Source organism: Danio aesculapii, chromosome 25, assembly GCF_903798145.1.
Source record: "Danio aesculapii chromosome 25, fDanAes4.1, whole genome shotgun sequence".
Classification (NCBI taxonomy): domain Eukaryota; kingdom Metazoa; phylum Chordata; class Actinopteri; order Cypriniformes; family Danionidae; genus Danio; species Danio aesculapii.
Window position 1 is genome coordinate 16295080 of NC_079459.1, and position 27839 is coordinate 16322918.

Genomic DNA, 27839 nt, shown 5'->3' on the forward strand with positions numbered 1-27839 from the left:
GCTTGTGAATCAATATAGGACTGCAAAAACCATAAATGGTGGAAAATTATTTATACAGTTGAAGTCAGAATTATTAACCCTCCTGTATTATTAGCCCACCTGTTTATTTTTTTAGCCCAATTTCTGTTTAACGGAGACACGATTGTTTCAACACATTTCTAAACATAATAGTTTTAATAACTCATTTCTAATAACTGATTTATTTGATCTTTGCCATGATGACAGTAAATAATATTTGACTAGATATTTTTCAAGACACTTCAATACAGCTTAAAGTGACATTTAAAGGCTGAACTAGGTTAATTAGGTTAACTAGGCAGGTTAGGGTAATTAGGCAAGTTATTGTATAACAATGGTTTTATGGAACAAAATCAATGCCAAAAGTATTGAATTAAAAAGCTTGTTGAATAGCACAAACTGAAAAAAATAATACACCGTATTAACAAGTTCTTGCATTTTAATGACTTGAATTGCAGGGTTTGTATTTTTAGGTCCTGAAATTTAACATAGCTGTTTATTTAAGCTGTGAATAGTTCAACTAAAAATATTTCAAACATGTTTTCGTACTTATAAATTCAATAATTCATTTTCAGTTTCCAGGATTCACTTACAAAATATTCAATACCCTTTAAAAATACGATGTATAATATTCAAAAGGTAATTTTCAGTTCATTTTATTTCAGTTCAAATATTCGCTTCCATGAATTCAGTGGCTCAAATTCGACTGTTAAAATTCAACATTACATCCGGGAACTGCAGGAAAAGCAATAGATTACAGATTGAAGATCGCCAGCTGCTTTTCCACCAGCAGGTGGAGATGGAATAATTTAAGATTTTTTACCCAGTAAATAGACGAGAAAAAAGCTAATAAAGGCACAAAAGTAGCATTTAATATTAATATCAGTGTCTTGGACATTATAAGTAATAAAATGAGTATGAGTAAAATAAGTAAATGTTCTTTTGGTCATTTATATTTGCCCTTATGTAACAGAAGCCAGTTGATGATCGCGTAAACGTCACTCCTCGGATTCAGCGACAGATGTTGTTCTGCAATATTTAGCCGGTTGTTGCTATCGGATACGTTTGCAGCCGGAAGTTAATGACAATTATTTCTATTATTTATAAAATTTCCCATTTATTGTATTTTATTAACGTCTACCTCCACCCCAACCCTAAACCCAACCATCACAGTACTGTAAAAATATTAATTATTGTTACACAGTTTCATTAAAAAATGCTGCTTTATTAATGTGCATATCGCACTTCCGGCTGGCAACATATCTGATCTAGACTTTACTATCTTTAATCTCCTCTCAGCATTTGTCTCCCATACCGGTATCGCCAGCTCGCGCCCTGCTCGGACCAGTGGCGTTACATGCACATTAGAGATGCGCGGATGGGCTTTTATTTCATCCGCAACCGCATCACAAAACTCATCATCCGTCCGCCATCCATCCGCATCAATATTTCTGACCAATTTTTAAAACCGCACCCGCCCGCCATCTGCTGATTGGGCTCTTTATTTGAATGGCTTATTCATTTTTATTATTAAATGAATGTTTCTTTATTGATTATTAGAGAATAGAGAATGACTTTAATGTAGACATGTAGTTAATCCAAACGTGCAAGCCAAATCCAGCATTAATTGACGACGCTTTGAAGTGACGCTAAACGATACGAGGACGTGTCTTTGGTCCTTGAGTCTTTTCCTTGCGTCCTTCCCTCGCATCCCGGAGGGGTGGAGCTAAGACACGAGGAAAGAAAGCAAGGAAAGGAAACGAGGATGCACAAATAAGAAATGAGAAGCAGCCTATAAAGCTCTCAGAATATCCAACACGAATATCAGCAGTGAACTCCGTCTCCGATCGGCGCACAGGGACAAAAATAAATAGTCTAAATTAAACGCACTGTACTGTACATTTTTTTAATAGTAGCCTAAAGAAAACGCATTTTGACACATCAATTCAACATGCTGCTATTTAGCCTACTACTAAATGCCTATTTCACTTTATTTTTAGCAAATAGATAGAATAATAAGTCATTTACATTATAGCCTAATAATGTTCACATTTGTAGTTGTCCATAGCAACCCCAAAAACTTATCTGCTTGTCTTGCACATCTAATTAATGGGCACAGTTTTTCCACTATTTTTTTTATTTATTTTTTATTTATTTTTTTGCTGTGGAAGTTATTGAGCTTGTAGAAATCGGAAACAACACCAATTCTGCGACACAGATGAACCTCTATTGACATCTCTATCAGACAATGCCTATTTTATATGCCAAAAGAAACAACAGGCAGTAAAAAAATATTAAAATAAATATCTTAATGTAGCATAGGCTATGCTTTGGGTAACATTTTAAAAAAAATAAATAAATAAAAACGTCATATCGTAGTTAAGCCTTATAGGCTCAGTCACCCCCACAATTAGAAATTCAATTAACAAATATATATATATATATATATATATATATATATATATATATATATATACTTTAGAACTTTATGGCGCCTCTGCAGTAGTGTTTGTGTTTTTGTTAGTTTGTCCTGTCTCGAGTCATTTTATTTGCACTCACTACTTCAATTTTTTTAAATATATTTATTATCTGTTTTTTGTCCTGTCTCTGTAATGCTGTTGCACTGTAGAAGCTCTGTCACGAAAACAAATTCCTAGTATGTGTGAACATACCTGGCAATAAAGCTTTTTCTGATTCTGATTCTGATATATATATACCATCCCTCTTTGAGCGAACATGAAGTCTGACCAGGCTAAGTTGCCTGTATGACAAGTCTATGCCCCAATAACCCATGAACTTACGATCATTCCCACAAACTTGAAGCATAATGAAATACTACGCTTGCGACAAAGAAATTCTGGCAAAATAACCTTAAGCCTCAGAACGTAAAAGCGAGACCAAATAACTAATAGACAACATGTCTAGAATAGAACAGGCTAAACCAATATGAACGTAAAATTATCAGCTGACCGAACTCAAAAGTTTATATTAAACATGGGCTATGTGTAGTCTAACATAGGCTAATTGGTTTAATATGCCTGACCTTAGGTCTAGTTTGAATTTTCTTGGCACTATGCAAGAATAAAATAGCATCAGTGTCAGGATTCAGACGAGAGCGCCTGGCCTCTATAACGCGCCCTGCTGCACTGAAGGAGCGCTCGCTCACAGCACTTGTTGCTCATAGACTCGACTAGACATATTACTACCTGATGAAAATTTTACTATTTCAAAGTGTGCTCGATTTTTTGGATGTAGGTATGGTCAGATCATATTTAACAATTTATACATTTTTTTTTTATTTGATTGGTACAACCGCCCGCCACCCGCCCGAATTTAATTAAAATATTATTTTTCGTCACGTCATCCGCCCGATCCGCGCATCTCTAATGCACATAAACCGTCTTTTGATGAATATGATGTTACATTCTCTATCTTTATTAACTCATTCTTCCATAGATGTAAAGTATAATATTGACTGGCTGCTAAAGAATATAAACGTAAGAGAAAGGAAATAAAATAATCATACAAAATTCAAAACCAGAGAGATTTTATGAGAATGTCACACAAAACAGTTTACTTGCAACTGTTGGACAGATAGTGTTAGATAAAGACAGTGTTCAGGTACGATTTAAGGTTGGGTATGGATGGGACGTGTAATTTAAAATAATTTAACATAGCGAGCAAATGCATTAAAGGAGCGTCTTCAGTTATTAATACAGAACCGTCTAATATATGGCATAAGCATTAAGGGGTTATTAGAAGTGTTTGTGCTGTTTAAACGCAGCTTTTTTTCAGGATTGGGGTAGGCTATTCATTATTTAAATTATTATTGTTGTTGTTATTATTTTATTATTATTATTATTCTTATTATTTTATAACATTTATTTAGGCTACTTCGCTTGAATAAGTCATCCGTGGTTCTAAATTAGTATTTCTTTTTAACACTCTGCCTGCCTTTCATTTTTCTAATTTTTGGGGTTCTGCCATGGTGCCTTTAGTTTGTCCAGATTAATTGTTTTTATTGTTATGTAGTAGCCTAGGCTTACTGCACGCCTTTATTTTTATATTATGAACGAAAATTCTTTATTATTTAAAATGATTGGCGACCTCTAAAATATAGACTAAGCCGAAGGAGAATGAATGAATTGATGAATGAATGAAATATTTGGCGTTTTTTTTATACCTGTGCTGCTTGTACGCGGCAAACGCAAACGAGTGGCCGCGAGCTCTGGTGGCCGGTCAGAGCCAGCACCGCACGTCAAATACTGGTTGAGAGATGCTGGATGGCTGCCAATATTTGATGGGAACACCTCTGAAGTTTCAGATGATATCTGGGCCTGTGCATAGTTATGAATGTGAAAAGTGAAAGTCGTGACATTTGGCCAAGCATGATAACACAAGAGTGTTTCCATTATTATATCATACCTATTAACCCCCCCCCCACACACACACACACACACACACACTTAGCGAGAATCACGCGACCGTCACCACCCCCACTTAGCTAATTTCAGCGACCGTCACATCCCTTCCACGTAGAGTAAATGAGCACCTGCCCATTTAAGAGTCTGTGAATGGCACTGCAGAACAACATCTGTCGCTGAATCCGAGGAGTGACGTTTACGCGATCATCAACTGGCTTCTGTTACATAAGGGCAAATATAAATGACCAAAAGATCATTTACTTATTTTACTCATACTCATTTTATTACTTATAATGTCCAAGACACTGATATTAATATTAAATGCTACTTTTGTGCCTTTATTAGCTTTTTTCTCGTCTATTTACTGGGTAAAAAATCTTAAATTATTCCATCTCCACCTGCTGGTGGAAAAGCAGCTGGCGATCTTCAATCTGCAATCTATTGCTTTTCCTGCAGTTCCCGGATGTAATGTTGAATTTTAACAGTCGAATTTGAGCCACTGAATTTATGGAAGCGAATATTTGAACTGAAATAAAATGAACTGAAAATTACCTTTTGAATATTATACATCGTATTTTTAAAGGGTATTGAATATTTTGTAAGTGAATCCTGGAAACTGAAAATGAATTATTGAATTTATAAGTACGAAAACATGTTTGAAATATTTTTAGTTGAACTATTCACAGCTTAAATAAACAGCTATGTTAAATTTCAGGACCTAAAAATACAAACCCTGCAATTCAAGTCATTAAAATGCAAGAACTTGTTAATACGGTGTATTATTTTTTTCAGTTTGTGCTATTCAACAAGCTTTTTAATTCAATACTTTTGGCATTGATTTTGTTCCATATGGTTTGTTCTGTAGACTATCTGAAAACTATAGCTTAAAGGGGATAATACTTATGACCTTAAAATGGTTTTTAAAAAATTAAAAACTGCTTTTATTCTAGCTGAAATAAAACAAATAAGATTTTCTCCATAAGTAAAAATATTATCAGACATACTGTGAAAATTCCCTTGCTCTGTTAAACATCATTTGGGAAATATAAAAAAAAACAAAATAACATTCAAAGGGCGGCTAATAATTCTGACTTCAACTGTACATTTTGATTATAACTGACAAACACACAAATGAAATGAATTCAAATTATAAAAGTGAAATCAAATCTCATGTTTGTAAGTCAGAATCAAAATCGACAATCAAAAATGTGAATGCGAAAATTTCTTTAGTATTATTTGATTCCAACTGAATTACACCCAAACTGAACTGAATGTAAAATTTGTGAATAAGTACTAAATCAGAAGAAGACTTGCAAAAACATAATTCCCGGATGGGACTCAAAACACGTTAATGTGAGACAAAATGAAAGTGAGGAAAGGGCTTTCATATCTTTACATTACAACAGAGATACACCCATTTGAATAAGAATCAAATCAAAATGAACTGAAATCAGAACTGAATGTGAATCAGAATAAAATCTAGGCATGGGATGATAACCGGTTTCAAAGTTTACCACGGTTTGGAAAAGTCAAGGTTTTAAAACCACTAAAATGTTCTGTTATACTGTTCCTAAGGTTTATGTAGGCTTTTTTAATGTGTTTTTTAATGAGTTGTCTGTGTTTTTTAAACTAACAAGGATATCAGAAATCAATGATTTATTTGAATTATTTAGCCTGACATGTTTACTCTTCCAAAATATTTCAAATGTTTCCTAAAATAAAATCAATTGTGTTCAATGGGGGAGTTGTTTTTTTACCCAGACATTTAAAAAGAACTTATTTTAGAGCAGTAATCACAATACCATTATATTTTTATCCAAGGTCATGATACAGTCAGAAACCTATACTGGTCCATAATGAAATCACCATGGTAACCAACCACAAAACCATGAATGTTAGCAAATTCCATCCTTATGCTTTCATCACAACCAAAATGAATCCAAATCAAATCAAAATGAACTGAACCCAAATCTGAATGCGAGTTTAAAGTGAATCAGAAATATAAAAACATGAATGCAGTCCACCTACATCAAAAGCACAACAGTCACACCGCACAGTCGCGTGATCAACAACTAGTTAACACACATCCAGTGACTTTACTGGCAGTACTAGTCAATAACCGTGCAGGCATCCAAACCGGACACTTGTTTTCTCCATGCAGTACAGTGTGTACAGACAAAAGGGACAAATGGAAGAGCGAGGGAGGTAGTGAGAGAGAAAGAGCTGCAGTCTATTATTAGTCTATGGCTCCAGCGGCAAAGTGAGGTCACATCAGAGTCCAGCTTTGGGCACGTGTGTGTGCTCGGTGTGTTTTTGCTTTCACGCTCGAGCTGCTCTACACAGCCAGAATCAAAGCGCTCCAAAAAAAAAAGGGGCAAAAGAAAAAGGCTTCCTGTAAACACGCGAGGCAGCCACAGTCTGTTGTGTACGTCTCGCAGCATTTCCTCAATCCGCTTGTAAAGCAGAAAGCACAGCATTTTGCACGGAAGCATGAGGACATTCCCATATTTTGGATCAGAAGGTGGCATGTGACAAATAAGAAAGGTTTGGAGAGTGCACAAACAACCACGGGCTGAATATTTAACTTGTCATTTGTGTGCCTTGTGTTTAATTATTACGTGGGGTGAATAAATGTGATGCCACAAGCACAAATGCTTTTATTTTTATAATTAATTATATTCATTTTATTTCTATTATTATGTAATACCACATTACATAATCAAATTATACTGTAGTATGATTAAAAATATACAGAGCATTTGTTTTATAATATTTAATAGATAAGTTAGAAATTAAATTAAATAATCTAAAAATAAAAAATGATAGCACTATACTGTAGTAAGAGTAGATCCAATGAAATATAACATCACTTAAGGCTTCATGATTAATTAGAATAGAAATTTGAGTGAATTTTAAAATAATAATTATACATTTATATAATATTTGCATAAGAAGATCAATTACAGGAAATTAATAAAAATGTAACATGAATTTATTTGTTGAACTTCATGACTGTTTATAGTACTTTATAGTATAGTATAGTACATTATGGTACTGGAATTGCAATGCAAGAGAAAATTGTACATTCACTAACTATACACATACAGTGCTCAGCATATATAAGTACATCTTTTAATTTCATATTTTTAATAGGAAGCTATACAATATTTTATTTGAGCATATACATTAGATTAGTCAGTACTGAAGCCAAATCAGGAGCTCATCTTACAAAAATAACTTACAACAATAACGGTCCAAAAAAGTAGTACACCCAAATATATTTGTTCTAGAAAAATATTAAATACAATTTTTAAAAAAAGGAAAAATCAAGAGAAGCAAAAAAATAATAATAGAAAATTTTTGTTGAAATTTTGAAGGTTGTCATTTTTTTTTGTAATATGTTGCTTGAATTTAATTGTATTATCTTTCAGTTTCTAAATATGTTTGGTGACTAAAATATTTTAAATGCACCAAAATACATTACGTATATTCACTGAGAAAAGGATAAAAATATTCATTTTCAAAACGGGGTGTACTAAATTATGCTGAGCACTATATATATATATATGTTATAAAGGTTGTTTAAACACTAAATACAACATGCTAATTATTCGTGAAAAAAAAATAATTTTATAAATTCATTTAATACATTACACAATCCAAATTGGGATTTCCTAAAGTGAAAAAAAATGCATGCATGTAATAATGCTAAATATAAAAATATTTGAAATCGCTTTACAAATTATATTATAGCAGACATTCACTTCATTCTTAGATTTTTAAACCCCACTGTATTAAAGTGACAGATCTTTGAAAATGACAAAAAAACTGAATAACCACAGTATGCAAAACCAAAATGAAACTCATAAATACAGATGATACAAAGACTGGACTATCCAAAATGAAAACATGAATGAGAACTAAATCCTGGCAGATACTGCAGTTACAGCACACTGCTCAGCAAAGGATCAATATTAGTCAGTTTATACTGCCACCTAGTGCTTGGACTAAATCATTTCATTAACCAGATTGTTCAGAATTCTTACCGTCGTGGAGAAAACAACACGTCCCACTTCAACCACCTGAGGGTCAGCAGACTGCGTATCAGCAACAGGATTAATCTAAAAAAAAAAAAAAAGAACTGACGTCAATGAGACTAACACACAGACAGCAGCATATCAGATTGATCTACATACACTCTGCTGAATCCTGAGGGGGAATTCAGCCGTTTGTCAACCTTAGTTGTGATATCAATTTATTTGTTCTTGTGATGTTTGTAGTTTCACTCTTTAAACTATCCCTGATGAATAAAAAACAAATAAATATTGAATAATACTGTATTAGTTAGAAGCCCAAACATTTTCAACAGTGATTATATATATATGTACATGTACACACACACACACAAACATTTTTAAACTAAATTGTGTATTTAAATTGCAATATTCATTCATTTATTCATTTTCTTTTCAGCTTAGTCCCTTTATTAATCTGGGGTTGCCACAGCGGAATGATCGCCAATTTATCCAGCATTTGTTTTATGTAGCGGATGCCCTTCCAGCTGCAACCCATCACTGGGAAACATCCATACACACTCAATCACACACATACACTACGGACACTTTAGCTTACCCAATTCACCTATACCACATGTCTTTGGACTTGTGGGAAACCGGAGCACTCATGGGAAACCCACGCCATCACAGGGAGAACATGCAATCTCTAAAAAGAAAGGCCAACTGACCCAGCCGAGGCTCGACCATCTTGCTGTGAGGCGAACGTGCTACCCACTGCGCCACCGTGCAGCCCTAAATTGCAATATTATTTTGCAGCTTTTTTTTTTTTACAGTTTTCTGACCCAAAACTTTTGATCTGTAGTAATTTTTGTTTCATTTAAAGTGAAACAACTGAACTGTTTTTGCTTGTAACCTCTTCATTTAATATACTTTTAATACATGTTTTCATGACTAATTACAGATTATTTAGACTATTTCTTTACAAACTATTTAGAATTTTTTTAATTGATATTGAAATTTAATATTTTATATTGTAATTTAGGTTACATAATGTTTTATTACCAGTTTCTAAAAAGTAAAAAATGAACATGAAGTCAATACGTGTTCTGTAGTGGCAGTGTGTCCCTGACCTCTACTGTGCCATTCTGAGGGTGGTGTCGGTGATGTGATCGAGGGTAAATGTCCATCAGGTGTGGAGGAGGATCTGGAGTCACGCGTTTGCTGTGCCTGCTCAACAGTTCTCTGTAGTTCAGTGAATCAAAGTTGGTCTTCCACATCAGAACCTGAAACCCAGACGATCAGCATCAGTAACATCGGCCTGATAGTAACTAGAGAATGAAGCAAGATTTATGGCCACGATTACCTGAGAGTCTGCACCTCCTGATGCAAACAAATCTCCATCTCGAGAAAACGTCACAGTCAAAACTGGACCCTGAAAGTAGAAGATGAAACACACTTTAAAAGAAAAAATCCTGATAATATTGTGCCTATAATCTCAAAGAATACACTCTATATTAACTTGTTTGTTGAACTGCTGTAGATTTAAATCAATATCATTTCTAATCATAATCATACACTAAAATCAAAGAAATCTGCATCATGTTTGAGTAAATATATTATTTACATGGACATTTATTGTATTGCAGATGATTTTATGCAATGCCACTTACAAATGAAAGCAATAGAAATGACAAAAAGAACAAAAACGTGAAGAATATACTTATATAATTTTGTGATGTTCGTCACATTCATAATCTTTTTATGGAGTGTTCTTATCTTCTTATTTTAAATGTGTATTTTTAAGCAACAGATGTTTTTTAGCTTAATAATAAACCTTTCTGCAACTCTTTAGAACAATGGTTCATTACTTAATGCATTTACTAACAGTAAGTATACATAATCTGTTTTTTTTAATACTTCACTTTCGCCAATAGGTGAAGTTTTTTCCTCACCGCTGTTGCCATTAGCTTGCATGGTTCGGGATCTGTAGAGCTGCGTATCGATGGATTTGCTCTTAAGTGTTTGGACTCTCAGTAATGATTATTAAACCACACTGAACTGAACTTAAACACTGAAAACTGAACTGACACTGGTTCAATTTACTATGATATTTTATGTGAAGCTGCTTTGACACAATCTACATTGTAAAAGCACTATACAAATAAAGGTGAATTGAATAATCTTGTGAAGCATTTAATCATAGTTCAATTTAACTAATGCATTATTAAAATGCAAAGTTGTGCTTGTTAACATTAGTTAATGCACAAAGAGTTAACATGAATGAACTAACACGAACTAATGTAATTTAACTTATATTAACATTAACAAACATGAATAAACACCGTAATAAATCTATTACTTACAGTTTGTTCAAGCTAGAAAATACATTAATAGATCACTATTTTAAAGTGTTGCCAAAATTATTAAATCATAGAGAAAAATAGAGAAAACTTTCCTCTGGTCCAAGTTTTATGATTTTACAAAAATAAAGTAGGCGACGCAGTGGCGCAGTGAGTAGCACAATCGCCTAACAACAAAAAGGTCGCTGGTTTGAGCCCCGGCTGGGTCAGTTGGCATTTCTGTGTGGAGTTTGCATGTTCTCCCCGTGTTGGCGTGGGTTTCCTCCAGGTGCTCCGTTTTCCCTCACAGTTCAAAGACATGTGGTATAGGTGAATTGGGTAAGCTAAAGTGTCCGTAGTGTATGTGTGTGATTCAGTGTGTATGGATGTTTCCCAGTAATGGGTTGCAGCTGGAAGGGCATCCACTGCGTAAAACATATGCTGGATAAGTCGGCGGTTCATTTCGCTGTGGCGACCCCAGATTAAAAAAATGGACTGAGCCGAAAAGAAAATGAATGAATGAATATTAAAGTAATTTAAAGAAAACAACTGTAAAAAAAAAATTAAAAAAAAAAAAGAATAATTTTCTGTTTTGTATTCTACTGGGGAAAAATTAAATAGCAACATAATTTAGGTCTGAGTTCCTCATCAAAACAGTAAGGATTCAAATTCTACACTATTAGTAATAGAGTGACACCTTATGGCCATGAAGGGTATAGATGAGCCTCCCCTCCAGTAGGTCCAAGATTTTGATTGTACTGTCACTCGAACCACTGATCAGATAGTTTCCAGAGGGATGGAAGGAAAAGCAGTTGACTCCTGCATTATGAACTGAAAAAACAATTTAAAATCTTAATTAAAAGTCTATTACAAATTAATGCAATTGCAAAAATGTGAAACTATTGTAGTTTAGATTGTACCTTTGTAATGTTGTATTAACTTGTTTGTACGAATATCCCAGATTTTTATTGTGTTGTCTGCACCTGATGATGCAATGCACGTGCCACTGGAGTTGAAGTCTACAAATGTGGCAGACCTAAGCAGACAATATTAGACAAATGACAGACAAAAATAAGACAGTATTGTTACATTTGGGCTAAAAATTGAATATTTTCCGGAAAAACATCAAACATTAAGACAAATAAGCCAAATTTAACATTTCATTCAGATTTATTTAATATAGATAGTTCAAAATTTCCAAAAAAGACCAGAAACACTTAATTCTCACCCTCCATAGTCTGTGAAAATGTTGATGCACTGATGTGCGGATGTATCCCAGAGGCGAACCGTCCTGTCGTCACCACAGGAAGCAATGAGACGACCATCTGGTGAAAACCTAACAGGGACAGACCAAGTGACAGTGAGAGAAATCCCACTTAATGTGACATAACCGGAAAGGTTAGATGTGTTAGATGTGCAGTCTCGTACCTCGCACAGCGCACCCAGTTGGTGTGTCGGTTGAGAGAGTAGAGGAATTTCTTCCGTTCGACACCCCATACTTTCACAGACTTGTCATCTGAGGCTGTGACCAGCCTTTGGCCATCTCTGGAGAAATGAACGCTTCGAACGCTTGCTGTGTGGGCTTTGAACACAGTCGATTCACCCTTTCTATAATTCACATGAACAAATAACACATTAAAAAAGTAGTTCAACTAAAAATCAAAATAATTGTCTGTTAATTTACTCAGTCAATGGATAGAGGCACTTTGAGAGTGAAGTCAACTCTCAAAACATATAAAGAAACATATAAAGGAAACATATAAAGGAAACATAAAAATAATACCTGTAAATTATTTATTAAGGTCTTAAAATGTTAAATGATTTATTGGAAGGGGGGGGGTCTTTTAGGTTGACTTGAGTAAGCGAACATACTAATCTGCTACTTAAGCATATTCTTCTTCTTCCAAGACCAATTTTCCAGAGCTCTTTCAAGCTTTAAATACCTTCAGACGAATGTGATTTATACAACATATTTATATATATTTTTAACCCGATTTACATATGTACAGTTTTTTTATAAAATGGATGATCAAATCTATGCAAAATCCCACAGCCGTTCATACAGGTTAAGAGATGGTGGCAGCTAGAAATATGCTAGTAAAAAGCTAATGTTAGGTATATGATAATCATGCTAGAAACAAACAAGTAATGTGCTAATCAATGCTAGTAAATGGTTTATTCAAGTTAGCAATATGTTAAACTATGCTACTAATATCCTAACAAGAATTTGTTACCATTCTGATAATTCATGTTAGAAACATGAACATTTGTGCTAACAATATGTTAAATCAAGCCAAAATCATGAGCTAATGCTACAAAATGCTAGAAACATGCTTGGGACATGAAAACAAAATGCTAATTTATGCTAACAAAATGTCAGCCATACTATAAACATGTTAGCAACATATTAATTCTTGCTAACCAAGCTTTAACTTGTAAAAATGTTGTTGTAATGTTCAGTTTCTTGCACAGATCAGATGTATTGATTAAAAAAAAGTCCAGGAAATTATATTGTCAAAGCACTTTCATTTTGTGCTGAATATATTATATTTATCTTAATGTCAGCAGCCACTAACTGGCATTTTATGAATCACCATAAAAGACCATGTTGCAGCAAAATAAACTTTTTTTTTTTTTAATATTATACTGAAAAGAAAAGTCACATGCATCTTGGATGGTCTAAGTATTAGTAAAACTAAAATTATACAGTGGGTTAGATATATTAAAGATACAAAAATAAATAATACATTAAACTTGATAAAGCGCCATCTGTACTCACATGCTAGGAGTCCACAATCTAACTGTTTGATCTCTGGATGAAGATGCCACCAATGACCCGCTTGGAGCAAAATGAACGCCTGTAATGACATCTGTGTGACCCACAAACCTGAACGCCCGGGCTTTAGGAGCGAGGTTCCAGATCATAAGGTTCTTATCACAGGATCCAGTAGCTGCAAAAGAAGTTGCGAGAGGTTATGTCGGGGCTATATCTGGGTTATATTTTTATTTTGCGGCTAATTATGAAGATAAACATGACATACCAAGCTGTTTATTATTGGGGTTAAAGTCAGCACAGGAAATTACATCTTTGTGACCTTTAAAATGCCTCTCAAGGGTAGGATCCTCCTGGATAAGACATCATAGATGCATAAGCAATAATAAAAAAAAAGATAATAAATAAATAAATATATAATTTTTGTAAGTTAGCTAAAAGATCAAATCTATAAAATAGTACTATTTTAAAGAAAAAAATTGTAAAAATTAAACTTTTATATTCTGCTAACTGACAAAAAAGGACAAAATATTAGACTTGAATTAAGTCTATGATAAGTAAAACTAAAACAAAGGTCTGTCTATATATATATATATATATATATATATATATATATATATATATATATATATATACATACATACATACACACATATATATATACATACATACACACACACATATATATATATATATATTTATTTTTTTTTTTTTTTTTTTAAAGAACGAATAAAAATTTTAAAAACACACAACTACATGAAAAAAAAAAACAATAAATCTACGATGGTAATACCCTGACAAATGTCCAAATACTTTGTAAATAAACGTTCAAAACACAATGGTAACTGCCTGCTTACTGCCGTTGTACCAATGTGTGTTTATTGCATAATATTTTTTGCTATCGAACCTAGATATTGTATTGTATTGATTGCATTTTAAAATGTAAACCCGATGAACTATAATCAATAAACGTTATGCATGTCCACATACAAACACGAAACTTTCCAGCACAGTGGCACAGCGCGCTGTCTAAAATGTCTATATTCATACTTTAAAATGTTTCTACCAAATCCTCTTACCATTACAGACGCCATGATTCCGGTAAACGTCAAGAAAGTGTTTGAAACGTGTACAATGTGTGATTCTTTTTACAAGTAAACAAGTGAAACTCCTCCATGTTGAGCCACTTCCCTTCTGTCAAACCAACCGCGTTTTTTACTCAGACCAAACAAATCACGCTCCGAATCATAGAGCCAGTCCGGCTAGTTGAGCAACAATAAAGGACATTTAATTTAAAAAACATTTTAGATTTTGATCATTTATATATTCGTATAGCTACAAAATGCTACCATAAATACAAAAATTAACGTCGCCATCAGTGCGGTCAATGAAACCAATCCTCATAATGCAACAGAAGGTGTCTTGGGATTAAATCTAAAATTTGCAAGGTAGTCTTTTAAAGATTATGCAGTCTGTAGAGTTAATTCACTTACATTATTATTTACATTATATATTAATTTACATTATATATTAATTTACATTATAAACAAATTACACAGATGCTGTGGATAAAAGAGAGAGGACAACAGCAATAGTCAAAGCAACAACAATAAAATGTAAAAAATATCATTAAAAATAAGAAACACCGCATTTAGACGGACAAATTATTTCTTTTTAAAGGAAAAAAAATAAAATAAGAATAAAAATATAATAGAAAGTGACATTCTGACCAGAGCAGCATTTTAAATAGAGTAGAACACAGAACAGTACCATATCTCTTTAGAAGAAATAGACAAAAACGACTGATAAAGTATAAAAACTCAAAGCATTTAATGAATAAACGCGACCACCATCTCTCTCAGTCGCTTAACAAATGAAACCAAAGATTTAAACCGCACTGGAAATGACGCCGTTGCTTAGCAACACCCCAAACGGTAAAGTCAAAGAACTCAACCTCGACGCTCAAAGGACACCGTCACTGATTCGATAATCAAATCAACGGCCCAATCAGTGAAGCCGTTGCTCAAGAAGGCGACCCACTGAGTTTTGATTTTGGTAGCTAACATTAGCCGCCGAAGCTCTGCTGCTGGAAGATGTCGGTGAAGAGAGGGATTGGCGATTCAGCGGTCAGTGCTTTCATTTTACTGAAATTTACTAAATGTTGTATGCGCTGTGACATTTTGGAAGCTGTCTCGGGGAATGTTTGTCATGGGTGCTGGGGTTTAACGTTAAAGGGAATCTGACACCGGTGGTGTTGTTGCTCCTCCGTTGCCATCACGTATACATACCTGACTGAGCATCAACATCACTGCTGTTTTACTGTTGTATTATTTTCTGTCTGTGTTAATCAATAAACATACACGTCTAAACGAATGCAGGTTATAAAGAGCTTCCAGTCTCTTTCAGGAACACTGTGGACTGAGTTGAAATCGGTGTTTGTTACATATAAACACCGTGTTCTCTACATGAAATAAGACACTTCCAGTGTTTATCTAACAGTTATATTTATTCCAAAGAACAAAACAGATAACAACATGTATTTTTTTTGTCAGTCATAATATTTACACGATGCTATTGTTTCATATCTGATAATAGGTATATGATTTATTTGTAATTTTAATAAACTTTATTTCAGTTTTATTTTCATTTTAAATATAATTTAGATATTCTAGATTGTCAAGGTTAACGAAATCAAGGTTAACTAAAAATAAACAAATAACATAAACCTATATTGCTTTAGCTACTTTTTGTCAGTAAATTAATACATAAATACCAACTATTTTTCATACAATTTTAATGAACAAAATCATAAATCTAATATTTAAACTAATTTAAAAGTCAAACTATGCATGATAGATGGATATCTTTGTGTAAGCTTAGATAAAAGTAAATGTTAATGTGTAAGCTTGGTTATAAAGTGCATAAATGTTCATAGCTAAATGTTTTAATATTCACATTCTAACTAAAATGTATGGATATTTTCCCAGTTTTTAAAGAAGAAGATTCCCCAGAACCCAAAATATCAGCATGTAAAAACAAGGCTTGATACAGGTAATGACTTTTTTGTAAAATCATAAACTATCTTTGACATTTTTTCACATTCATTGCAAATGTTATAAAATATGTGACAGCTAACCCAGTTTATTTTCTAGGCTCCAGCCTGACAAAATACATGGAGAGACTAGAGGAGGCGAGAAAAAGTAAGTTCAGAACAAAATAAACATAATACATATAACATTTAATACTCAAAAATACTTTTCATTCGTCATTCGTACATGTCATTCCTTTGGAGTGAACCTGAAGAACGAACCAAAACAACATTGTTTATAATCAGCAAATTTTTATTCAGTAAAACAGATGAGGAGGCAAAATACAGATTTTTTTGCATTGATGAGAATTTTTTTTTTATAAATATATTTGTAGCAAATTTTAATAATTAATGACAGAATAAAGGGGTGACTAATGCCACACTCATCACAATTCTTATATGAAATCTAATAAATATAAGATATATATATATTACAAGAATTACATGTAATAACACTAAAACGTGCATTTTTTAAAAAATGGTTGGATCCTAAAGAAGATAAATTGTGAAAAATACTTTTTTATTATATTTTATTATAACATTTTAGTTTTATTCAAAATATTGTTCCTTTGTTAAAACCATGCTTTTTTATACCCAAATGTATGCTTTTTAACAATGCTTAATTGCAGCCACATATAATACACATCTTAATAATCTAAAACATCTTATGTCTATTTACATATTAAAAAAAAACAATTACAATCAAAACGGAAAGTGCCTTGTGTGTAAGTCCATTTAATGACTTGTTCCATCTACTTTGACTCCAAATACACTTGCCCTACTGATTTTTAGTCACTTGATAAGTGCAGAAAAGCTGCTTTGTCCACTCTAGTCATCTTGTTACAGGTTTCTTGTGATTTCTCAGGGATAAGCAATTCTTGTTCCTTCTTTCTGTCTTAATGAGCAGAGGATAGTAGCTGTATGGTAGATTACAGTAAATCCTCTGTTAAGATTGTCTGTAGTGAAAGCGATATACATAACCTCATCCATCAGTGTCACTTGGCATCTTTGGTGGTGAGGCTGGACTCTAGAGTTCTTGCCAAAGATAAAAAGAGATTTTGGCAGAGCTTGTCTCAGTTTGTGGTAGCAATTGGCTTGTTGAAGAGCATTAAAAAGCTTGAAAATGGAGTTTGATATTTTGGGAGTCAATTTAAATGATGTGTCTTTAAATGAAGATGAAGTGAGAAATGGTAACACTCAGGATCCAGGTAAAGCAGATTGAAATTGTTGGTTTAAAGACTCTGTAAGGCTTCATATAGTTTGAAAATGCATGTAATATAATGTTTTTTTTGTTTGTTTTGTTTTTTATATCAGACTACAGATATAGGAAGGACGAGCTGTTCAAAAGACTGAAAGTGACCACATTTGCACAGCTGGTAAGAAGATTTATAGAATATTATTATTATTATTATTATTTTATCATTAATATAATTGTTGCATATGGTTATGGTGCTTAATATTTTTGTGTAACGAATAGTTTTATTTTACATTGTTAATGACTTTGTAAGTCACTTTTTATAAATATATTTTATTTTAAATGAATAATTATTCTATATTCTTTATATATTTTACATAATTGTGAAGGGAAATGTGAATCCGTATGTTGGATCTGTGCATTGGCTCTTGAAAGAAAAGCAGCCAAAAAGATGACTTAAAAATGTTAAACAAACAACAAAAGACAATGAAAATAAATATTTGCATTATTTGTGCTGCTTAATATTTTTGTGGAATTAATTGGTGTTGATTGTTACACATATAAATGTTTTTATGGTCATTTTTATTAATGTAATAATCTTTTATTTAACAAAACTCTGAAAAAAATGACTGATTTTAAACCTTTTGAATGTTGGTGTATGTTATTACTTACATTTTTTAGGTAATCCAAGTTGCTTCAGTGTCAGATCAGAATGACAACATTAAAGATGAATTGGCAGGATTAGAAGGTATAGTTTGAGTTCTTTTAGTGTTACTGTTCTTTATTTATTCACTGTAATATTTTTGTGTGCATGATCAATTTTAGTACTTTTATTTAAGAAGAATGATTTTAACAAACCCTTATATAAAAGTATTAAACTTGACAACCATCCATAAGACCATACCAACCACATAGCAGTAAAAAAGTGAACACAAAAGTTAGCAGCAGAGCAAACATATGACATTCTTTCTTGGGAATGCAGGAAACCTAAAGGTTTTGCAAGCCTGTGCAAAGATTTTTTGGCGGTGAGCACAAAATTTGTCAAAAGTCAACACAGATTATTGTTCAAGCGAAATATTTTACTGAGAGAAATCATATGTTGTGCAGACAAAATTCTAAGGAAAGCATGAATTTAGCAATAAAACAAAATTAAACATGCTTTGTGCAAGAACCTAAAAGTTTGAGGAACTAAATATTTTCAATATAAGACAACACAAAAGTAGCTTAAATTGATAAAAAAGAAAATCTGAGGATTACAAGAGATTTGCTAACACAAATTGTCTTGTGGATGCTAAATACATTTGGGAAAGAATGTAATAGTGGTGCATTCCTTTAGCAACCGCATAGTAACACCTTTAGCAAATATAATCGGTAACATTTTAGTTTAGGAACCAATTCCCACTATTACCTACCTATTTTTTAAATATTGGCTGTTTCTTCATACTTCTAAATAATGATCTTATTATACATCCCTAATCCTATTCTATACCTAAACACAACTTCTACCTTACTAACTATTAAAGGGACCCAATAAAGTTCACCCAATAAAGAAAATTCTGTCATCAATGACTCTCTCTTTACTTGTTCCAACCCGCTTTGAGTTTCTTTCTTCAGTTGAACATTAAAGAAGATATTTTAAAGAAAGCTGAAAGCCTGTAGTCATTGACATCCATAGCATTTGCTTTCCCTATGGAAGTCAATGGTTACAGGTTTTCAGGTTTTTTTCTTCTTTAGTATTCAACAGAAGAGGGAAACTGATAAAGGTTTATAAGCACTTGAGGGTGAGTAAACTAATATTTTTAGGTGAGCCGTATATTTATTAAACAGCAATTTAGTAGTCTACTGAGCTAAAAGTCTTAGCGAATGGTTTGTTAACAGCAATTGTACATTCAAATAAAGTGTCATCTTTTTGTCCGCATGGATTTAGATGATGTTTCGTTATTCTCTGCATCACCGGGCCTCGACCGTCTCTCCGATCAGACTAATGGCTCCCCACAACCAACCCTTCCTCCTCCGCAGATTATCAACAATGACGAATCCGGCGACAATAACTTTTCGCCCAGATCTACACTTCAAAGGTACATACATACATAGCTGGACCTGTTTTGCTTTTGTAACGCTTGCATAAAGCTATCTCCTAATTTAACCAACCTAATCAGAATATCATTTTATGCATCTAACAGATCCCCCCTCTTACATTTCCTCTATTGTACACCCACAAGAGCTGTTCATTGGCCGGGCTGCTTTCTCAGGGCCCCGAGCTCCATTGAGTTTGTTTAGGGGCAGTCTGTGCAATGAAACACCGTCCTCAGAGACCCTGCGGGGGGGAAACTGTGAGATATCGCTTATAACAGTTCGACTGTCCTCACTGGGTGTAACTGAGAATCTTTGGGTTCATTCATAGTGTCATCAGTGGCGTGGGAGAATTGGATCTGGACAAGAATGGACAGAAGACCATCCGGCTGTCTCCGGTTTCTACCTCCAACACCGCAGAGTGTCCCTATCCCGACTGCCCGTATCTGTTGCTGGATGTGCGGGACAGAGAGCTGTATGACCAGTGCCATATTGTCAGTGGTAGGAAACCTACTGCTGATAACTGCACGAATAGATTATGAACTATTAATAATAGTAATGTTATTTTAAGAAATTTTGTTTGTTGTTTACTCACAGCATTTAGCTACCCTATTGCAACTTTATCAAGGACGATGAACCCGTACACAAAAGAAGTGCTTGACTACGTATCCTTTTGTTGCTATGGGAAAATATTTCTGCATTGAAAACCTTTGAAAACCTGTAATTGTGCAATTGGTGCATAATTGTTAATTTATATTTTTGTTTATGTTAACACCTTTGATTTCTGTTTTGGGGAAGTTACTTCAGAGTAATTAAAGAGATGGTTCATTCTAAAGTGAAAATTACTCGCTGTTTACTCGCCCTAAAGCAGTTCCAAACCTTTCTAAATGTCTTTTTTTTTCGTTGAACACAAAAGAAGATATTTTGAAGAATGCTGCAGACCGGTAATCATTGACCCCCATAGTAGAAAAACAAATACTATGGAAGTCAGTGGTTACAGGTTTCAAACATTTTTCAAAGTAACTTATTTTGTGTTCAACAGAAAAAAACGCAAACAGAATTTAGAGTTTTGAGTGAATTATCCCTTTAATTAATAATTACGGAATATTTTTTTTTCTAATTACTTTGTCAGAAATGTCATTTAATTACTCAAGAAATTTAATTGAAATAGTGTTTTGATTTAAGAATTTTTTAGTTTATATTTTCTGCATTGAAATAGTGATATTTCATTGAAATTAAATGAGTGAAACACCATCATAATATAAAATGTACCAAATTGACTTTCGTTTCACTTTGGAATGTATAAACATTACATAGTTGTATTTGCCTAATTTATTTAATAACTTAATTTGTCCCTATTATCAAAAAGGGTAATAAATAACATTTTCAAGGTATTGTATCAGAATTAGAAACTCCAGGATTGTAATAACACTAAACATGGGTGTAGATTTGCTTTTGATATTGGTGGGGATCTAATTTGACGCCAAACCCCCCCTAATTGTGAAATTTAAATGTAACCTCACATTTAAAATATAAAGTTAACGGAATGTCTGACAAAGATTTGTTTAAAAAAACTTCAGTTTACTGACGGCTTACTTGTGCATAATCACTTACCACCACATCTGTACACATTTTTGCAAGTATAATATTGTCATATATATGCACTTATAAGCTATAATGTCCATGTTCTTTTCCTTCTCTCAGCATACAAACAGAACAGCACATGTGCTATTTTGCACTTTAAAAAACGTTAATAATAAATAAGTCAAATATAATTAGTAATAAAAACAACATTAAATCGAGAATGTCTTATGGTGCAAAAGTAAACTTCCATGATTTTACATTTATAATCATTGTGGAGGCCAAAATTGAAACATTTTATTAATTGCACATCCTTGACTAATATTATAGCGGACTTGAAGCGCACTTGACTTCAAGTGACTGACACTTTTCTTTAAAATGTAGCTGCTTATGTCCATGTCTTACTTGAGTCTTGCACAGTAAGCCTGACTGGTAAATTTTGTCAAGCATTATTTTATTTTGGAGGCAATTAAATTATTGGTGGGGACATTTTAATAAAATGTGGATGTTGGTGGGGACACGTCCCCTCCATCCATGCTAATTCTACACCCTTGACACTACAAGTTAAGAGATGCAAATATCAGATTGTGTCATCATGTCAAACTTTCGATTTACACTCCTACCTTTTCATTTCTTCATGTTTAAAGTTCTCATTCTTGTGAAGTCAAGCCATTCCTAGCCGTAACAACTTTAACAGCTATGCAGAAAAATGCATCAGGAAAGATCATCATCGTGTATGACGAGGATGAGAGAATAGCAAGTCAAGCAGCCACTACCATGTGTGAAAGAGGCTTCGAGAATCTCTTCATGCTGTCGGGGGGTGAGTCTATCAAAAGTGTTTTACTTTACGTAGAAGGGAAAATAAGCTTCTTTTTAGTTAATATTACTGTTTTTATATATAGATTATCAAAAAAAGGACTTATTCTGTCAGCATCAGAGGCTGCATTTACAAATTATTAAGAAGATATTTCTTTTTAACTGCTATTTTCTTCTTAGTTTCTATATCCTTATCATTTTTAACTAATATTGTTCCTAATACAAAACTTAAGAAGAATTCAAAACTTGACCAGGAAGGGGTTGCTACTTTAAAATCAGGACTATAAAGTAATGGAATTAAAATGTAGCAGTAATGAATTTGGTGTAGCTTTACATTCTTTTTTATTTAATTTATAAGAAAAAAAAGATGTTCTTAATCAATGGTCTCAAACTCAATTCCTGGAGGGCGCAGCGCTGCATAGTTTAGCTCCAACCACCTCCTGCTTAATTGTCTATAGTATTCTTGAACACCTTGATTAGTTGGATCGGGTGTGTTTGATTAGGATTGGAGAAAAACTGTGCAGAGCTGTGGCCCTCCAGGAATCGAGTTTGAGACCTATGTTCTTAAACCTTTGGTTTCCACTCTTTTTTTTCCATTCTTTTTTGACAAATTTCTTTGGTTAAATTGTGTCCCTGGCACCACTATTCGCAATTATGTTGTTGTTTTAATTAAAATCTGTGTTAATTAAAAAGTTAAGAACAAATTTACCCCCCCCCCCCCCCAAGAATTTCACTTTAAGAAAATTCAGAAACTCAGAATTTAAAGGGATAGTTTTTCCGAAAATTTAAAAAATGTAATAATTTATTTATTCACCATTCTCTTGTTCAAAATCTATTTTTTAAATGTTTTTTTCTTCTGTTGAACACAAAATATAATATTATAAAGAATGCTGGTAGCTGGTGCTCATTGAGTTACATAGTATTTTTCTTTCCTACTATGGAATTCAATTAGTGACAGCAAACTACATTCTTCAAAATATCTTCTTTTGTGTTCAACATACGATTGAAACTCATAAAGGTTTAAATCCACGTGAGTGATGTACATTTTCATTTTGACTGAACTATCCCTTTAAAAAAATTCTTGACTAATTTCGTAAGAATATTTTTGTGAATCTAGACTAAAAATTGTGTGTATATATATATATATATATATATATATATATATATATATATATATATATATATATATATATATATATATATATATATTTAAATCAACAGCCCTTTTTTTCTCTCAACAAGGGTTAAAAGTGGTTGCTCAGAAGTTTCCTGAAGGAATGACGACCGGCTCCATTCCCATCTCCTGTTTGCCATCACCAACAGGCCCTGCAGGACGCAAGCGATCAGTGCAACAGCAGACATCACAGCCAGCAGAGAAAAAGTGGCGGTTCACAGCAGAAGACCTCGACAAAATCCAGCATTACCTTGAGGAGGTGTTCATACCCAGTGAAACCAGCAGTGAGTCAGTCCTTTCAGATATGATGAAAACAAAGTAAAAAAAAAAGGGGTCACTTTGTAACTTTGAAACCCTTCACCAGCAGATGGCGACAATTAATCCAAATTCAGCCACAGCTGTTTGAGTTTATTTCTTCTGTTAAACACAAAAGGTGATATTTTGTAGAATGATAGGAATTGAAAACCTTTGACTTCCATGGTATTTGTTTTACTGACTATGGATGTCAGTGCTCACAGTGTTCACACTTTCATTTGTCTAAAAAAATATCTTCTTTTATGTTCAACAGAAGAAAAAAAACTAAAAGTTTGCAACCACATGAGGGCGAGTAAATGGAGAGTAAATTTTCATTTTTGGCTGAACTATCCATTTAATAGGAACGTTTCCTTTAATTTTGTATTTAATTTAATGTGTTTCCCAGTGATGGGTTGCGGCTGGAAGGGCATCCGCTGCGTAAAACATATGCTGGATAAGTTGGCGGTTCATTCCGCTGTGGCTACCCCAGATTAATAAAGGGACTAAGCCGAAAAGAAAAAGAATGAATGAATTTAATTTAATGTAAATATGTTATAAACAACTATAGAAAAAGAGACCACTTGAAAAGTCTCAGTTTCCTTTGATTGATGATTTATAGTTATATGATTGGGTAAAATTGTCATTTTTATTTTATTCAATAAAATACAGATTACGATATTTTTAAATAAATATTTAAACATATTTATTAAATATTCAAATAGTAATTTCAGACAAGTTCATTTGCATAACACATTCCAGTGTTTTAACCTCATAAGAGTTAAGAAAGAAATATTTAGTGGAACCCTGATTTTCAGTTTTCATTTTCTTAAAGAAATTATTTCTCTAAATGGCAATATTTTTATTTTAAATTTGAAACATATGTCATCAGACTGGATCCTTTGAATCATAGAAATTAATTACATTTAAAGTGTATTTAAACAGGAAAATTTAGATTTTTAAATGGTAACTTTGGTGAAATTCTTTTTTTTTTAAACAGCATTAAAAATCTAATCTGGTTACACTTTACATATAGGTTCCAGTATTTACTATGAAAAGAACAATTTAAGGGATAGTTCACCCACAAACTAAAATGACATAATTTATTCTCCCTCAGGTCGTTTCAAACCAAAGATATTTTGAAGAATGCTCTGTGTGTGTGTGCGTGCGTGCGTGCGTGTGTTCAACAGAAGAAAGAAACTCAAATAGTTTGTTTAAAAAGTGAAGGGTGAATAAATGATTTTCATTTCTGGGTGAACAATCACTTTTATTGTTAGTTAATAAAAAGTCATTTATTTTAGTCTTTTTTTAACTCTTAAAAATGTTGAACTATGATTAATAAATGCTTTGGAAGTATTGTTCATTCTTAGTTAATGTTATTAAATACATTAACATATGTAACCTATTGGAAGTGTGACAAAAATATGTAATCTAATTTAATTGGTATTAATTTTAGGTCGCCTCAGCAGCAGAATGTCCACTAGCAGCGCTCGCTCCAAAGCATCAACAGTCGGTAGCAGTCGACAAGGCTCATCCATAGCAGGATCAGAAAGCGCTCGTTCACGAAGTAGTCGACCCTGGAAATAACCCTCGCTTTCACTTGGTCACAGCTTCCCTTCAATGCAAATAAACCCTTGCTGTTTCACTTTAGCAGGATTCCTCTGAGCATCTGTGATGGACAAACCACTGGCATGTATTTTTTTTTTCAGTTCACATTTATCATGCCACATGCACATGGTTTAATTCTGTGAAGAAATGAAACATAAAAGTTCTGGAAGTACACAACAATGGCACTGAAATGGTTTTATACACAGTTTTGCACTACAACTTTTTTTTTGCATTTTTGCAACTTCAAATCCAAACCATGTGTTTAAAATCGAAATCCATTTCTGAGTTAGCACTGTCAATTGTTTTTGTGCATCATGGAACCATTTATACTCAAATAATGGTGCAAGATGTCAATTTTAATGCATATGTAGTGTTCGTCTAAATGTTACATAGTTTATGTTTTTTGAAAATAAGCTCATTTTACAACTCCCCTAGAGTTAAACATTCGTTTTACAATTTTTGAATCCATCCATTCAGCTGGCAGGAGCACTTTTAGCTTAGCTTAGCATAGTTCATTGAATCGGATTAGACCATTAGCATCTCCCTAAAATAATTTTCCTATTTAAAGTTTCTATAGTTACATTGTGTACTAAGATTAACAGAAAATGAAATGTTGCTGTTTTCTAGGCAGATGTGGATAGGAACTTTACTCCCATTCCGGTATAATAATCAAAGAACTTGTGTAACATCATTGCGCCTGCTGCAGCCATGGTACGGCAGCAGAATTCCTTGATTATCACGCCAGAATGAAAGTATAGTTCCTAGCCATATCAACCTAGAAAACAGCAACTTTTGATTTCCCTTTGGTATTACTACACAATAACTACAGAAGAGTCAAGCTGTTGGAAAATCAAAAAATATTTTGTCATTTTTGAGCGAGATGCTAATGGTCTAATTCGATTATATGATCTTTGCTAAGCTAAGCGCTCCCGCGAGACCCAGAGATTGGCTGAATGGATTTTTAACTGTATGTGACTTGTGAAATGAGCATTTCCAAAACAAAGTGGAGTATTCCTTTAAGCAGGTCTTAGTGGTGTTACTAACCTGGCCCTGTATGCTGCGTTTTGATTTGTTATTTGTGTTGTTTACCCTTTTATTTGTCTTTTCCACGCTGTGGTTTGTTCCCATGGTTTTTCCAGTTACTTTCTCCTCCCCTCTACATTATCTTGTCAGCCATTTTGTGAAAAGCTTCTTTGCATCAGTCAGTCTTAACAGAACAACTGTTCTTCTTCGGATTTTAGTGGCAGCTTGAATACTTTGCATTGCATTACTGCCATCTTCTGGTATTTTAGTTTACATTCTTATTGCTAACAGAACAACTGACCACAGCTAACTGGTTTTATACAAATGGTTGACAAGATAACTAGACGAGCAGAGACAGTAACTGGGGAAACCATGGGAACAAATGAGGGTGTGGCACAGAGGGAACACAGGAAACATCGAGGACAAACTGAAACACAGCACCAGAATGGTAACATGTGAACTGACTTCACTTACTGATGGTCATTTTATTTGCTTTAAATTGTGCTATGAAATGATCTGTTCATTGAGCATGCTGGTTTAGCTTCTGTATGATTACTTGCTCAGTAGGTACAGTTTTTATGCTGCAGTTCTTTAGAAATATTTTAGATGTGCTTTTTAATGCCTTAAACGAAAGCTTGTCTGTTTGTTTAGTGCATTTGTTAAAATGGCGGACGCTTCTCCAGCCCAGATTTGAACGTTTTAAAATGTAGATGTGATTGTGGGCATTAATGAAGATAATGCTGCTGTGTTTATTGCAGAGTGTGATGAAGGAACCTAAAGTGCATTTATTGGAGCTATTGTTGATATAATGTACACACAGAGTTGTAAAGAAAGTGACTGCTTTGGCCTTTTGTTTTCTGTATTTCTCTTTTAAATTCACGTTCATTCATAGAACTTGACTTATTGACCAATGAAACATTAATTTAATCTATATAACGAAAGCTACCTGGTTTGTTACTTTGTATTGGACTTATTAAAGATAATTTTTTTTTAATTGTCGATACAAGTGGTATTTAAATTACTTTTACGAATATTCATCATCGTGTTGTTCGTAAGGAGTTGCACAGTATCATCATTCTGTGGGACAAGCTGTCCACATTATGAAATTATCTTATGGGCCTCCTTTAGGGGCTAAAATCTGGTAGCCCAACGTCCTGAGGCTTTTGCTTTTTCAGTCAGGCTACCAAAATCTATCTTAATCCAGCTATTGGTAGCTGGACTGAAAAAACTATAACCCCAGGATGTTTAGCTACCAGATTTTGTAAGCCCTTGTCAAAGCCAATAAGAACCACATCCCGTTACTCTGTGGTTAATAAACTAATTGCACAATTTTTTTGCAATTTGTACTGTACTGTTTTTCAGTCCTGGTATTCAGCTGTTATTCCCTAATATTCGCTGTCATAAATGGTGCACATTTCAG

General features: G+C 33.4%; 2 protein-coding genes across 2 annotated transcripts in view; one reads left to right on the forward strand and one right to left on the reverse strand.

Moving 5' to 3' along the window:
• poc1b (POC1 centriolar protein B) overlaps positions 1 to 14664 on the reverse strand; it is a 64525-nt gene extending 49861 nt beyond the window's left edge. The window contains exons 1-10 of the mRNA XM_056451288.1: positions 14650 to 14664; positions 13839 to 13923; positions 13577 to 13748; positions 12226 to 12405; positions 12026 to 12133; positions 11718 to 11833; positions 11495 to 11628; positions 9822 to 9890; positions 9589 to 9741; positions 8489 to 8563 (exon numbers count right to left, since the gene is read on the reverse strand). Coding sequence (XP_056307263.1) covers positions 8489 to 8563; positions 9589 to 9741; positions 9822 to 9890; positions 11495 to 11628; positions 11718 to 11833; positions 12026 to 12133; positions 12226 to 12405; positions 13577 to 13748; positions 13839 to 13923; positions 14650 to 14664 — 1107 coding nt within the window. The remainder of the gene's footprint in view (positions 1 to 8488; positions 8564 to 9588; positions 9742 to 9821; positions 9891 to 11494; positions 11629 to 11717; positions 11834 to 12025; positions 12134 to 12225; positions 12406 to 13576; positions 13749 to 13838; positions 13924 to 14649) is intronic.
• Positions 14665 to 15617: 953 nt separating this feature from the next.
• On the forward strand, positions 15618 to 27488 carry cep41 (centrosomal protein 41). The gene is made up of 11 exons (XM_056451992.1): positions 15618 to 15696; positions 16558 to 16621; positions 16723 to 16770; positions 17973 to 18034; positions 18535 to 18601; positions 19781 to 19931; positions 20258 to 20427; positions 20524 to 20591; positions 22213 to 22327; positions 23566 to 23781; positions 25245 to 27488. The coding sequence occupies exons 1-11, from the start codon at positions 15664 to 15666 to the stop codon at positions 25373 to 25375; spliced, it is 1125 nt and encodes a 374-aa protein (XP_056307967.1). The 5' UTR covers positions 15618 to 15663; the 3' UTR covers positions 25376 to 27488.
• The last annotated feature ends 351 nt before the right edge of the window (positions 27489 to 27839 follow it).